Source organism: Maylandia zebra, linkage group LG1, assembly GCF_041146795.1.
Source record: "Maylandia zebra isolate NMK-2024a linkage group LG1, Mzebra_GT3a, whole genome shotgun sequence".
In the NCBI taxonomy this organism is placed as follows: domain Eukaryota; kingdom Metazoa; phylum Chordata; class Actinopteri; order Cichliformes; family Cichlidae; genus Maylandia; species Maylandia zebra.
This window is the reverse complement of record NC_135167.1, coordinates 39,381,931-39,397,179: the sequence shown is the minus strand read 5'-3', so window position 1 is coordinate 39,397,179 and position 15,249 is coordinate 39,381,931. Positions and strand designations below refer to the sequence as shown.

General features: G+C 39.9%; 1 protein-coding gene and 1 long non-coding RNA gene across 2 annotated transcripts; one reads left to right on the top strand and one right to left on the bottom strand.

Annotated features, from left to right (window-relative positions):
• Nucleotides 1-7,314: 7,314 nt before the first annotated feature.
• On the bottom strand, nucleotides 7,315-15,035 carry LOC143421910 (uncharacterized). The gene is made up of 5 exons (XM_076892115.1): nucleotides 14,956-15,035; nucleotides 13,282-13,405; nucleotides 11,669-11,750; nucleotides 11,526-11,579; nucleotides 7,315-8,516 (listed from the first exon to the last, which is right to left on the bottom strand). The coding sequence occupies exons 1-5, from the start codon at nucleotides 15,012-15,014 to the stop codon at nucleotides 8,194-8,196; spliced, it is 642 nt and encodes a 213-aa protein (XP_076748230.1). The 5' UTR covers nucleotides 15,015-15,035; the 3' UTR covers nucleotides 7,315-8,193.
• LOC143412459 (uncharacterized) lies at nucleotides 11,425-13,651 on the top strand. The gene is made up of 3 exons (XR_013092975.1): nucleotides 11,425-11,568; nucleotides 13,308-13,416; nucleotides 13,544-13,651. It is a non-coding gene; the product is annotated as an uncharacterized LOC143412459 (long non-coding RNA).
• Nucleotides 15,036-15,249: the final 214 nt, after the last annotated feature.

Here is a 15,249-nt window from a genome sequence, read left to right as displayed (position 1 = left end):
TTATAGATTTAAAATCACAATGGTGAAAGCACACATAATGTATATATATATATATATATATATATATATTATATATATGTATATATATATATATATATATATGTATATATATATATATATATATATATATATATGTATATGTATATATCAAATTTAGTGTCTACAGTAAGACATTTAATCTTTTTCTGATGGCACACTCGGATGGCTTGACTAATCACCCGGTGAATACATATCCTATCCTATCCTGTGGTTCTTTTTTACACTTTCCCTACAATATGTCACATAATGTCACTCATCACCAAGAAGAATGAAAACTGTTAACAGAAGGAAGTTGACTTTTAGAAATACAGCACAAAAAAACCCATTATCTTATGAGGAAGACAAGAGTGAAACACCGTGGGAAACCTTATGTGAAGGTATGAAAAACACAAAGATGAACCTTAAAAGGAAGTAAATTACCCCAGTGGATGAGCAATACAGAGCTGATAAACTGTGTAGGGGATCTGAAACACAGGACTTCCCTCGGGAGGAGCCTGAAGATGTACACTGTGACCTCTTTCCTCGTACAGGCTAAAAGTGTGACCACAGCAGGTACGGGCCGTTTTTAGTAATATGTGTGAGAGGAATCAACAGGACCGGATGGCTTAAAAAACAGTCACCTCACCACTGTGTGCGGTGCTATTTTTAATAGTCCTTACAGTCAGTGTTTAAACTCTGTGGAAAAGGTTAATAATCATTCTTGAGCCTAAAATACTACGGCTTACTGCTCGTAGCTTTATCATCTGTAGTATTTTTAACTAGTCATAGTAAACTACCGATGCTGTCATTAGGGGTGGTGTGACAAGGTGATAATGCATTAGTGTACATTTCCTTCCTCCTTGATCTAAAAATATGATACAACAGTTCATAATTACAACATGCTTTGGTTGTAGCAACAAGAGCCAAATAACAAATATGACTGTTATGAAGAAACAACATCTCAATGATGGCTGATGGATGAACTGTAATTCAAGGCTAAAATGACCGATGACAACATAGAGGATCCAAAAGCATGAAGAAGAAAGAGCACTTTTCAAAACAAAGCTCTTTCACATGAAAACAAGCAGATCAGATACTGAAGAGAAAAAACAAGCAGCAGCAGCAGCAGCAGGGTGTGTCTGGACGTGAACAGGAGATTGGTCAAATTTAAGTCCTGGAACCATTGTTCTGCATTCGGATTTCTTAATAAAGGCTCTTATGACAAATAACAGGGAAGTCATTGTTCTCTTTTAATTTAAGGTAAAATAAATAATAAAGAGGTCTCAACTCAAGCTGGATTAAAAGTTGTGGAAGAATTGTAGATCTGGCTTCAGGCCTTCAAGGTCTTGTTGTTGTTTGTTTGTGTTTCTATCCCGTGTAAAGTCAGATAAATAAAATCAATCAGCTGGTTAAAGCATATTTATGAGAGGTCACTGACTCTGCTGACCTGATAGCCTAAGGCAGTTGATTTTGTAGCTTTGGGCCTCTGACAGAAAAGCTTTGCTTTAGTTATTAGAAAACAGGCCTCTGACTGTGGATCTCAGGCTTCGTACCCACTTACATGCAACTAGGTCAGATACATAACCCGGAGAGAGGCCATGGAGAGCCTTAGCATCAGCAGCAAGACCTTAGAATCTATTCCAAAGCATGTGGGGAGACATAGAAGTGAGGGTAAACTGAGTGTGATGTGATTGTGTGTAATTTATTTGTGGATTTAATTTCCAGTTTTAATACAAAGAATTTCAATTACATTACTAATTTGACTTCAGGCAAGTTGAAACTTCTAATAAATGTATTCAGAGGGAGGAGTAACAATTCAGCTTTATTGGTTTTTTTCTTATTTAACTGCAGCTTTCTCAACATAATAGTGTTGTGATTACATCAGCCCGCAGAATAAAGCAGAGAGAGAACTCACGTGGTGAAGCAAGATGAGCTTATCCTAAACTGTAGCTTAAACCCGGCAGACTAACATCAATAATGTAGGAGTAGTCACGACGGTACCGTCTTCTCCTGTGTAAATTCTCTGACCTCATGACGGGTTTCACTGAAATGAAGGAAACAATAATAAGAAAACTCCACAGGATCTTTTTCTTTCTTTCTTTCTTTCTTATGAACTGATGAACTGCAAGACAAGTTCAGCCTGTGCGATCATCTCTAAATCAAACAGCGCTTTTATAAATAGCCACTTTTGCGTGTATTCTGCTTAGATCATCCACTTAGGCTACAAATGAGGCCCCAGGTACAAGCAGCTAAAGGTCGAAAGCTTCCTGTTAGAGGCCAAACACTGCTGTACAGATGTACTGCAACACTGTGTGAGTACACCAGTCCCTTTTAGGCCACGCAGACGGCTCAATTATTGCATCATCAGTTTCTTCGATGAGATGGCTATATTTGGTTAGCTGTATTGTGAAGACTTCCTCTTGTACTGTAACAATGAAAAGCTGTCCACTTTAAGGGGGCAGGTGACATCTACAAACCACTGTAATGGGAGCGGTGATCCCTGTAACTGGGATTACTGGCATTTGTGCTCCTTTTGGTATTTTTGGCCTGATGGCAATGCATTAAAGTTGTCATGTTGGGACGCTGTGGGCTGACTGTCTCAGCCACTTCACTTTTTTACAGGTACAGACAGCTGAATGAAGGAAGCGAAATCACGTTAACATTATATCGTCTGTATAATATTTTCCTATTGTCAGAAACGTTAGCCTCACAGCCCACTTCTACTGTGGATCGAAAAAGTTTATAGGAAAAAAGAACACCCACTCCTGATGTACGGACTGTAGTTGTATTGTTAGAGTGAGTTTGTGTATTGGCATGCACTGTTAGAACAGACATGGACGTACTGTTTCTGAGCTGACTGCAGTTGTGTGAAGCACTGCGACAAATGTTCATATTGGCACTAAAACTATCTCCTATTTCAGGCTTTTGCTGAGTCTCCAGACGGTGGGCAGGTGCATCCTGTTCCTTTTCCTTTTAATTTGTCAGATGTGTCTCGAGAACTTGATTAAAGTCGATCTGTGGCAGATTAAATTAACTGGGCATGACCATGTATTTCATACTGCATGTTGGGACAAATATTGAGCTATGACGTTCAAGGAACTCTTTGTAGTTTGTACGGCACCGAGTGCTCGCAGGAGGGCAGTGACCTCAATAAATGTGAACTGGAAGAAATTTGGTGCCACCCGACTTTTCCTAGATTTGGATTTCGCAGTGAAACTGAGTAACTGAGCAGGAAGGCCTTGTTCGGGGATGCGACCAAGAGCCCGATATTCATCTTAAGGCTTTAAGAACTCTCCTACAGAGGTGAGAGTACCTGAGCAGCACTCTATAAATCATGCTTTCATCTTGGAGCAGCTAAAGAGTAGCAGCTCTGAGTAAAAGGAGTATTTATCTGGTTTGCCAAGCAACATCTAAAGGACTCTCTGTGTTTAATGGGTTTTCTCTGATGTCATGTTGCAAAAACTGCCCTCTCTGGGCAGAATTTCAAACTCTGTATCTGTTAAATCCCAGCAACCTGTACCCTGCTGATGCAGTCCCTCCAGAGGAGAGCGGTGGTGGTATCTTCATGCTGTGAGGGGTAAATTTAGTGATAGCCGTGGCCACATGCAGAGAGGTTCTTAAAGAAATCTTTCTCCAGATGGTTCGCCTTTCGGCACTACGCTGATCTGAACTGAACAGTAAATGCAAAAGTTTCTGGTTTTCCATTAGTGATCTGAGCACCTCACAGAACATCTGAGAGAAAACCTGAAGACGCTTCTCATCCAATCTGATGGTGCATGCCAATATCAGACAGGAAGAATGAGTGGAGATAAGCTTGTGTAGATGTCATACACATCAGTCTGGATACTTTTAATGTGTCATTGTGGGCTGAGTAGACAATAAGTCTTCAGGTGGTCTGTGTAGGTGGACTTTGGCTGCTCAGAACAACACAAACACAAAAGGGAAGGTAATATAGAAACACACACATGCACGCGGGATCGTATACACACAGCATCGTTTTATCTCAGTTCTGTGGTTGAGCATCGTCACATGCTTTTGCCACTAGGTGACGAGACCTGAACTCGTAGTGGGTGTCAAATCTATAAATCTAAAATGTCAAACAGAAAAAACTCTCACGGTGATTTTTAGACGCCCTTTATATTAAGAAGCATTGTTTATAAGCTCAGAAAAAAATCTAACTTGACCCTTTACCATAAAGTGCTGAAAATTCTCAGGACAACAAGAAAAAATGTGCCCCATCAGCAGCTTCCTGAATTCTTAATGAGAGTTCTTAGAAGCTCCACTTGTTTTCTTAGATCTAATCTCACTCTTGTGTTGAAACTAGACACTTTACGTGCTCCCCTTTTCCACACTCAGGCAGGAGTGCTCCTGTTTCTTTGTGGGCCACGAAATGCCATTAGAGGCCTGACTAATCAGCTAATACAAATGACAAGCCCCATAAACAAAGGCTGAAGAGAACAAAGGAGCCAGTGTCGTAAGAAAGCGTGACAACATTACAGCTGAGATACCTGTTAGACATGATGTCATGTTACAGCTTCTGTCCAAACCCAGAGGCGGGCGGTGTTAACACTGATAAGGTGAAGGGATTTTTTTTCTTTGTTGACTGAAGTCAGTGTTAAAGATGTAATAAGGTGGATACTGTCATTTTCAAGTGAATATTAACTTGTTGAGCAGGTGTCATTGCTACACTCCCATAGTGAGTGTGTTCCTGAACAGTAGAGTCAGAGCCTGGGGAACGTCTGTGATATATGTGGATGATGACGCCATAACACTGCAGTGAAATGCTGTACATTCATTCATTATTTAGAGAATTATTATTTAGAAAAGACAGGAAAGCAGAGAGAGAGAGTTTGGGGTAACACACAGGAAATGGTCCAGAGTGGACTCAAACCCAGGTGCCTGCAGTGACCTTTGATCATCTGCTATAGCAGCGCCCAAACTCTGGTATTTTATTAGTCTTAGTCAACAGGCATATGCCACTTTATTTGGTACACCCGTCCACCCTGCTGTTGAACGGTTGAACTTTGCATTTAACCATGTAGTCATGTGAACCTGGTGAAGTTCAAACTGAGCACATTTAAGTGGTTTTGACCGTGGCACTTTTGTTAGTGTCAGACAGGCTGATCAGAGTGTTTCAGAAACTGCTGATCCACTGGGATTTTCCCACACCAACCATCTCCAGGGTTTACAGAATGGTCTGAAAGACAGAAAATATCCAGTGAGCCGCAGGTCTCAGAGTGAAAATGCTTTGTTGATGCCTGGGTTAGATGAGAATGGCCAAATTGCTTCGAGCTGAGAGGGAGGGAACAGTAACTAAAATAACCTCTTCTTAAACCAAAGTACGGACACGAGCATCTCTGAACACGTAACACATGAGACTGTGAAGCAGACGGGCTACAGAAGCAGAAGACCACACCGGGTGTCAGCCATCGACAGAAGATTAAGGCTACAAATGACCATAATTGGTGAATTCTACAACAAACGTTGTCCAATGAAGTTAAAGAAAAAAATGTTTCCTGGTTGAATTACTCTCAATTTCCACTGCAATATTCACATGTGAGGGTCGGAATTTGTCATAAAACCAGCTGGTGACATGACAGTGCCTACATTCTTCTTTTATGTGTAGTCTGTGGGGGTTGGAGTCCGCCTCCAATGACCATTAGAGCAAATGTAGCTCTCGGCACTTGTGTGATGGCTTTGTTTTTCATACCCAGAGGTTGCCACCTGATTGGTAACTGTTATTAAAAAAGCAAACTGATGTCATTTTTTTCTAGTTTTCCCACAGCCGAGTCTGTCCGGTGCTGCTTCGATTAAAATAGATGTGGCATTCATTGTACTTTATTTGTGTTGCATCAGGCCTGGTAGAACTGCAGGAGAGACTTTTTTAGAGCCAGTTCAATAACATCAATATTTACACCCTGCTTTTTATGAGGCTGCTATTCACTCTCTAATTTACAGCTCTGATTGGGCGGAAGTTAAAATGTCAACTTTTGCTGGAGTTTTTTCCCAAATGTCACTTTGATCCGGTGATGGGAACACAGAGACTCATTGTATTTCAAAATTCTCCAGCGTGTCTCATCCGTGGAGCTCAAGCTTGCCGACTTTGGCCTCGCAGTTTCAGAGAAGTTACCGACTACTATGTGTTTAAAGTTTCTTTCAAGCCTCATTGTTTAGGAGTTTATTAGTGTGTAGCTTGTGGACTGCAGAGAAGTGTCAGCATTACATCCTATATTTATGCCTGACCAGTTTTCTACAGAGACAAACAAAACAGGAGCGAGAAATGCTTAGTAGAAACCATGACAGGAAAGTAGTGTATGTCAACAGAGCTTCCATTATTTAATGAGCTTAAATGTATATGCACTCTCACAAAATGATGTATAATAGCTCGGTCGGGCTATTATTCCACAATGTACAAAAACAGACTTTCTTAAAAATAACAAACAGAGGAACTCTGGGCCTTTTTGCTTTGAGGCAACAGCGCTAACTGCTGTGTGTTTAATGATATGTATTTGATGATTTTCATTTAAAATTGAACTGAAATAAACAGTAAAACCTTGAAATCTCAGAATTAAATTAACATGTTATCTAATTACTTTTTATTTCATGATATTGCACCTTTAGGATCTAGGAGGAATATAACAAATATCTACCAATATACTTCTTTGGCCCTCAGAAGTCACGATTATTAACAACACATGTGTGTGGATGACCCGGAGGGTAATGTACTCCGGCCTCTGAGCTCTATTAAGTTTCAGTCCCAGTACATTAAGGGTGAAACTTACACATTCACGTATGACTAGCTTCATGATTTTTACATTCTAATTCTAAAAATGATATTAAGATGAGCTAAACTGCCTCAGGGGAAGCTGGTCAGAGGGTGCTGTGAACTCAAAGGTGTCTGAGGGTGTTGTAAAGGGGAAGCAGTGTAACGGTTGCACCAAATATGTGGCTTCCTGTGCTGTTGCTCAGCACACACACAAGTAAATATCACAGCGGTTGAATACCTGTGAGTAGAACTAATGTCAGGCCCGAAAGATGAACAGCGCCGTGTTTTATGTTTTTTAATGTCACTTCTGAGGTTTCTCAGAATGCATTTGTGGTCTGTGTTAAGCATTTTTCATTGAATGAAATGTCATAGCAGGATGTGTACGATCATCCGAACAGACGATGCTGTGGTGTGCGAAGGCTTCATGCTGCCTTTGATTAGGTGGGAAGTGGCACCACCGTGTGGCCAGTCAGCAGTGCAACGTGCAAATAAAAAGTGCATCAGGTTGGTTTACAATAATCTTTATTAAACGTCTATATGCAGAATTCAACAACCAAAATAGAATACTCAATTACATAAATTACAGAAGCACATAACAGTGAAAAGGAACATAATTATTCCAATGACTTTCACAGTTTACATTCATGTCGGCCTAAAAATTCAAAAACAACTCAGAACCAGCTGGCATTTTTAAAACTCTGTTCAGGTTGGACTGATGCAGTATACGATTGTTTGACCTTTATTTACTATGAAGATGTGGCCTATCAAGAGTACGAGGTGCCAGTTAGTAAAGTCTATATTAAAACCTGCATAATGGAGATTTTTTTCTTTATTGTAGTGTTCCATGTTAGCCACAGAGTCTTTAATAATTGTAGACCATGATCAAATCCTTGCAGTATTTTTTTATATTGTGAGAGTTAAAGGGGACCCATTCCTTTTCCTTTTATATATATTTATATATAGTTTAAACATGTTAAACATTACCAGTGTTTTTAAAAAAATGAGGTCAGAATATGTATAATTATTCCGTATATTACATTCTATTGGGGGTCAGTGTGACGTGATATAAGGCAGTCATTCCTAATATGAGCATATCAGGGGTGACAGAGGGAATCTTCCTATCGCTGTACATAAACTGTCTGCAGTTCAGATGGTGGTGCAGCAGAGGGCGCTCACAAACTACTTATTATTGGACAGAAGTGAATGGCGCTAAATGGCTAAAACAAATAATTTACAAAATAAAAAATAAACATTGTTTAAAAACGTGAGTCCAAGAATAAAAATATGCAGCTGGAGATGAGCAGAATATTTCCAATTTAAATATCTAGCTCAAAAATCCAGTTTGCTTTTATTCTAACTTGTTTATTTAGGGCCACAAGTAACATACCAGTCCAACCAGACCTCCAGTTCTATTGAAGCTTGATGACACCCCAGTAGGTATCGTCATTTAGAATTTCACCTGTTATGTTTATGTTGACACTGTCCAACGGTCTAAGTTTGACAATCTTGGCCAACCACACTGAGTTCTCTGATGAGGCCGGGTAGATGCCCTTAGCCAGTGTCTTAGTTTTCTTATCATGAAAGCCAGTTCTTTTCACAAGCACACATCTCTCCCGTGAATCTTCCCTGAAGGTCACCTGGGCGTAAAAGAAGTAGGTCCCGTTTTCCTGGACGATGATGGACGTTCCACACAGGGTAAGGGTTTTGTTTCGATTTTGTTTCGAAACAGAATCTGTAGGAAATATGGAGAACGTTTCTTTAATCACTCAGTTACTTTAAATTCATTTTTAATAATTGATTTTTAACCTTTTTTTCTTGTTGTTGTTTTGTGTAATCAACCCAAATGTTCACGTCAGGTGTGATTTGAGGCCACAGGGGAAGGGTGGATCAAGTGAGTTAACGTATACACCATTATCCTTCTCAGTATGTGGGGGGGGAGGGTAAGGGGCTCCAGAAAAGTAAGAAAAATTCAGAAACTTTAGCACGTGATGTCCAGTTCAATGGATGCACCATTGCGCTTCATATCTGATATTTTTGATGGTAGCGCTGCAGCTGATGTTCAGCAGCATCGATAAATACTGCATCATTGTTAATTACTCTCTAATTTACATCTTTGATTAGGCAGACGGGAAAATGTCAACTTTTGCTGGAGTTTCTTCCAAATGTCTCTCGGATCCGGTGATGAGAACACAGAGACTGGTAGCTGTTGACTCAGACCTCACAGTGGAGTAGTTTCTCACTGTATGTGGGAAAGTTTTCTTTGAAGCTTTGAAGGTTAATTATAGCTTGTGGACTGCAGTGAAATATCTCAGATTAATATCTAATCTTCTGTGCTTGACCAGTTTTCCACAGAGGGAAACAAAACAGAAGACAGAGGCGAGCTGGGTTAACCTTTGTTGTCTAAATCAGTTCAGTACGTTTAAATGTGAAATATAGAATGATATCTGACAGTAAATCGGTATAAGCGTTATTACGGTAATTGAATGCTGGTTTTTCCACTTTACACACGTTTTCTTTGAGCGTACAGAAAAGAATCGGGTGAATACCCGAGTCAGGGATAATAATAACTATTAATAAATGAATATTTTAGCGCTCAACATTGACACGCTGAATGCCGGTGGGTGTGCAACCCATGCCTTATTAATCTGTCAACTGAAGTGAAGAAAACCACATGAAAGAGGAAATGGAGGAAACTCTCCAACCGACTTGTTTTTTTTAATGACTAACAAAAAGTGTCTTTTTTTCTTGAATTTCCTGAAAGGAAGTGCTTTTTCCTCTCTGCTTCAGATCAGTGGGCCCCATAATCACAGCTGAATAAATACACCAGGTAAACAAAGCTGATCTTCCAATTAGTGTCTAATTTTCCTGCAACATACCACCTGACGAACTTGTGAAATCTGCTGCTGTGGGCTGTAATTATACATTAAGTCGGTGCAGCCCACATTACAGAGCTGCTTCGGGTTTCTTGTGGTTTTAGAAACCCACTTCACACAGGAAAACTGCTGCATAGTGGGAGGAAAACAGTAAATGAGATTGGAAACATAATGAGGCTGCACGGCTCTGTGTTTCTCAACGGTTTAACCCGTGCAGAGGATTTCTTTGTGGATGTGGTGAACTTTTAAAACGTAGATGTAATAGTTATTCGTCAGCAGGATAAGTATGATAACTTTTATCTCTTCAACACAATAAACCTCATGGTTTTAATCTGTTCTACCGCTGGCATAAAAAATACCTTCTCCAAATGTAGCCAGTAACTTCTCCACAGCTATAAGACCAAAGTGAATTATAAAGGGAACCGTGGGACAGAAAATGAAATATAATATGTCTCTTTGTGCCGTTGCCAGACCACAATGGGATCTGAAAAAAAGTAACATCTTCACTTCTGCCTGTTGTCAAAACTATAAACTAAAGAGCACATTAACCTCACAACTAAACGTGTCACAATATACCTGTACTGATGACATCTCAAATGTCAAATAGATAATGTGAAATAATCAGTCCAACCTAGCATTTTGTAGATGGTCACACTGCATATTAATGCTATCTTGAAAAAGAAGAAGAAAACTGCTCACAAAATAATGTTGATGCAACTGACAAAGAGATTAAATAAAACGATCTCTTCAATGTGGAAGGTAAACCCCAACAAAAAGGGGTAACGTGTGAAGAAATAACCATGTTAATCCCAAGAGGGGTCTTTACCTAACCCATAATCTGTATATAAAAGATGGAAGTAGCCTCTGAGTTTGAAAAGTGAAGCCAATGCAAAAATACCTCAACCCAGCTTCACAGGGGCCACATCCATCTTTCATATACAGCGTGGCGTTGAGAAAACGAGGCGTCTTTAAAGTCGCATCTCTGTTCCAAGCTTTGCACAACTTTAGATCACAGCAGGATCCGAACATGACCAGATTCCCAATGCCGTTCCTGCGTTTGGCTTCTTTCCTCCTCACCCACACCGGAGCTGGTGTATTCTTGACTTAGTGGTTTTAATAACAGATATGGCCTGCTCTTGTCATAAAGGGATTCCTATCAGACTGTTAATGTAGTAACACATGAAAACACTTTGGAGGGGAAATAAACTTGTACCTGCAGTGTATTAAAAAAGGAAATACTAATAAATCCATCCACTGTCAGACTGGTTAACTGAAACATGACGTCAGCTTTTATCACCCATCCACTTTAGATTAGAGATAAAACACAGAGAAACACAGCAGTATATCAGTTTCCTGTCTAAGTTCTAAGTATTTGAGAACATGTGCCTTCATATAGAATTTGTAGAAAGTTGTACCTTTTTTTCTTTTCTTTCACAGAGTCTAAACAGACTCAGTTAGTTAACCCCAGGTTGGTTGAAATATTCAAATTAGGTGTTATTTTGTTATTTACTTGTTTGTTCACACCCCTCCCCCTCAACCCGCCGTGTCCTCGTGCGCCTCATTTGAAGGCTGCCCACGTTTTTCAGAATGACTTTCAGCTGCTACTGACATGTCTGAGCTCGTTGCACTCAGCATCTGTAGGCGTCCAGTTTAACAGTAGTTTTTATGCATGGCAGGCATCATCGTGATACGAGATCAGTAACAAGTGAGAGTTGTCTCTTTGGATGTGTAGCAGAGTTAAGATTTGTCTGTGTGATCATTAAAAGTTGGTGTAAAAAGACATAGTAAGAACAAGGGATACGGTTTTCTCATGAAACTCATGATTGTCAGAGCATGCCAACTTCCCACATGAAAAGACGTGAGCTCACCTACAGACAGACGTCCATTATGGTGGGAAATCTGGATGAATGGGTGAGAGCTTCCTGAAATGCAAAATAATTTAAAGGATTATGACATTTTCAGTCTTACGATTATGTGATTGTCCATGATAAATGTGACAAATGATATTTACCTGACTTAAAAGGTTCCTGAGTCTGCCTTTGTATGCGACCTGAATGAGTTGAGTTGATGGTCTCTGGTGTAGGGACTCCAACCTTGAGGAAAAATCAAAACATGCTCAACAAGTGTGCCGTAAACCTCCTTTCTTTAAGAAGGTCACCATAGATATTTGTGGTTGCAAAAAGACTTCAATTTCTATAGAAATCTGTGAGCTGACCTCTATACACAAGTTACTCCTCAGTTTGTGAGCTCAATCTCTCATTTCAGTATGCTTGTTGGCTAACAACGTGTCAGTCATCCGCTGTTAAGCACTGAACAAGCGGCTTCACAGTGAGACCCAGCCTTCCTGGTCAAATCTGACTTATTTGTAACCAATATGGTGAAAAAAATCCTCCAGAGGTTTCAAAACTCAAGACTTCTGAATCTAATAGATGATGTCAGTGAAGCTATATCCATCTTTTGTACTGTTCCTGGCTGTTTGTCTTATATTGTTTTTCAAGTACTCACATTTCCCTTTAGCCTTTACCTTTTCCACTATTGTAAATAAGGATGTGCTCTTGCAGTACAAACTGGAATTAAAGGAAATTACAGCCTGCTTCGTTTTCAGTCAATATCCTGAAAATGTTTTGAACATGAAGTCATAGGAATTGTTTGTGTTTATGCACGATCAATACTCCACTTAAGGAAATCCCAGAAAAGTTTTTACAGAGTTCACAGAATTGGGGAATGACTAAAATCAAAGTATTATAGAAGGTGAAAGATGTACCCATGAGGAAGGATACATCTTTCACCGTCTTCAAATACTGTGATCGCAGTCATTCCCCAACACTCTGTATGTTGTTCTCATGGCCACGGATAGGTGGCCATGAGAACCTGCATTTTAATGGTAGTGGTTATTATGAAAATATACTGTTTAAAGGCTGGGGAAACCTGCAGTCAGCTGAGACTGAAGTCGCTTGGATGAGTGACGAAACATTTCTACCCCAACCCCGATAAGGATAAGCGTAAGAGAATGGATGGATGGATGCACATAGAGAAATTCTCAGTTTCAGTCTGCAACAGCTCCACTTCTCTAAAGGCTCTATTTTATAGTTGCCATGTTTAACAGACACTGGAGAGACTTTTCAAACACAATGAGTTTCTGTGTTCCCATGAGAGTGCTATCTGACAAAATCATCAAAGATGAAGGTTTTCACTTCCACCTAGAAACAAAGAGTGACTAATGGCCCTGTAATTGCGAGGCAGATGTTGTTGGCCTTATTTTCTAATTCTGGGGATGTTTTTTAGAAGAAGAAAAAAGAAATTAAAAGAACCCAAGAGCTTAAAGCATTCTTCCTTTTGTTGAGCAAGCAAGAGGAACTCATGGTGTTGCTGCCATCTAGAGGCACAAACTGGGTATCTAGAGCTGACTTAATGTCTTTGAATAAACCGATAAGGGTAGATGTGGGGCTCATTTTATTTACTTTACCGTAATAAATATGGTATTTACACAAATTACAAGCAGCAAAGCATGTGCTTTTACAAGCGCGTTCTTGATGCAAACTAAGATATGCAAACTAAGATATGACCCCGCTAGCAGTCAACATGAATCTCAGTGAAATCTGTGTTTGTGGCAGGCATACTGACCTCTGCTGGCTTCTGATTCATTGTAGCGAGATGTACAGCCATAATCACCATGGCCACGGTGAGGAGACAGCACCAAGCCTGCAGCAGCAGGTGCCTATAAGACGACCTTGGCTGATCCTCCATTCTGTCAGACAAGTACGCACAAAACCATTTAACAAATCGGCCTTTCATTTGAGAGAATGACTTTAATTAGTATATCTTCTGGCATAAGTTAACACCAGTTAATCAAGATTTTGACTGCTCTAAATATTCTGTTTCACAGGTTTCTTTCTTCATCTCTTGGCTCTGTCACTGAGGCCTCAAAGGTGGCGGAGCATGCAGAGCTCCACTTTGACCCAGGACCCTCAAATAAAAAAAAATCAAGACTTCCATTTCCTAGTTAAATAAACATCAGGATCAAAAATAACCTTTTTACTTTTATTACAAAGTTTTCTTGATATCATATCCGCATCTTTTAAATGTTAATATACTAGAAGGATTATTTTGAACAGCGAATCATGCAAAGCCACTCTAGTAGACACTGAGAACAAATATACCATTGTTAAAGCTCCAAGAAAGTTTTATTACCTAGTATTCAACAATATATCCTCTCATTTGTGATGTCATGACCCCTTTAATTTTAAATTGCGCCCCTTTAGGGGTGAGTGGGGTCTGGGAGGGTCACTTGAGCAACTATCGCAGTATATTTCTGCAGAAAGAGCGCATTTTTTCTTCAGCGTGCTTCACCTATTGTGCTTTTGGGACTTGTACACCTCCACCTCTTCCATTAGGTCAGAGTGCAAAGCCAGACAGTGAGATGAGTTGCAAGTAAGTTCTCACTTTCGCTGTCTTATGAAATGACAACTTTCTAAGAGAAGTCACTGAATTCTTGCCCTGATGAAGTCAATGTGACATGTTAACATGACTCAAAGAAGAACTGGCCTCAATAATCCTGTGACCACAAGCACACACATTTAAACCAGACCCCACAGAAATCATTTACATGGCTCCTAGAATGGCTGCTTTGCACTTGCCGTGTTATGGTTAACCTAACCATGCTGCTGCTTGTCTGGGATTTTACCTCAGTGGGAGTTTTTTTGTCCGGTACACAGGGTTTCTATGGTTCAACATTTTGTGGTCTGCTTGTTTATTTGTAATGACATAGACAGAAACCACTCAGTGATTGCAAAAAATGCCACTGACCCTGAACTGTGCGTCCAATGCACATTGCTATGGTTTAATTTACATTCCAGTGAGGATGCACAGCAGGCTTCACATAGTTGCACTTGTGCCTGGGTTAGACAGTGAAAACACTGGTTCAACCACTCAGTCTGCAATTCGCTCACGATTTTGTCTCTTTAATCTGAATTCTAAAATCGATATGGATAGCAATTCATTTTCTGGGGGGGAATTAGTCAAAAAGTGTCATTAAATCACTACAAAATCCGAAAAATAAACAAAGGGACATATTATTGGGCTCTTTACATTACTACGCTCTACACAGTTCTGTGTGAAAGCTGAAAAATCGTATCCCCGAACACGCCTTCCCTTTTCTGTAAAAACTTTCTATATTCTGTCATGTAAGCATCACAGCGGCAGCACTGAGCTCAACCACAGACCTCTGAATGAAAACATTCACAAAGAAATCACAGGAAGACAATATATACAATAGGATCTAAATCAATCTTGACTCACCTAGTGTGTGTTGCACTCTCACTGTCCAAATTCATGTGGTGCTTGTCTCTCAAAGACATGTCAGGTTGTCAGGGTTTTCCCTGTTACATGAGCTTGTAGTGAAGATTAGATGGAGTTTTTTTTCTTTTTATAGAGTAGTTTGAGAGATGGGAGGAAGGAGGCTGTGGTGTAGGTGGTGGGGCGGTGAACAGCACAGAGCTACAAACCAGCTCATACAGCCTGGTGTGAAACTGAATAAAACCTAAAAACCAAAATTACATGCAGTTTCATGCATTTCCAATGCACAATGACTTT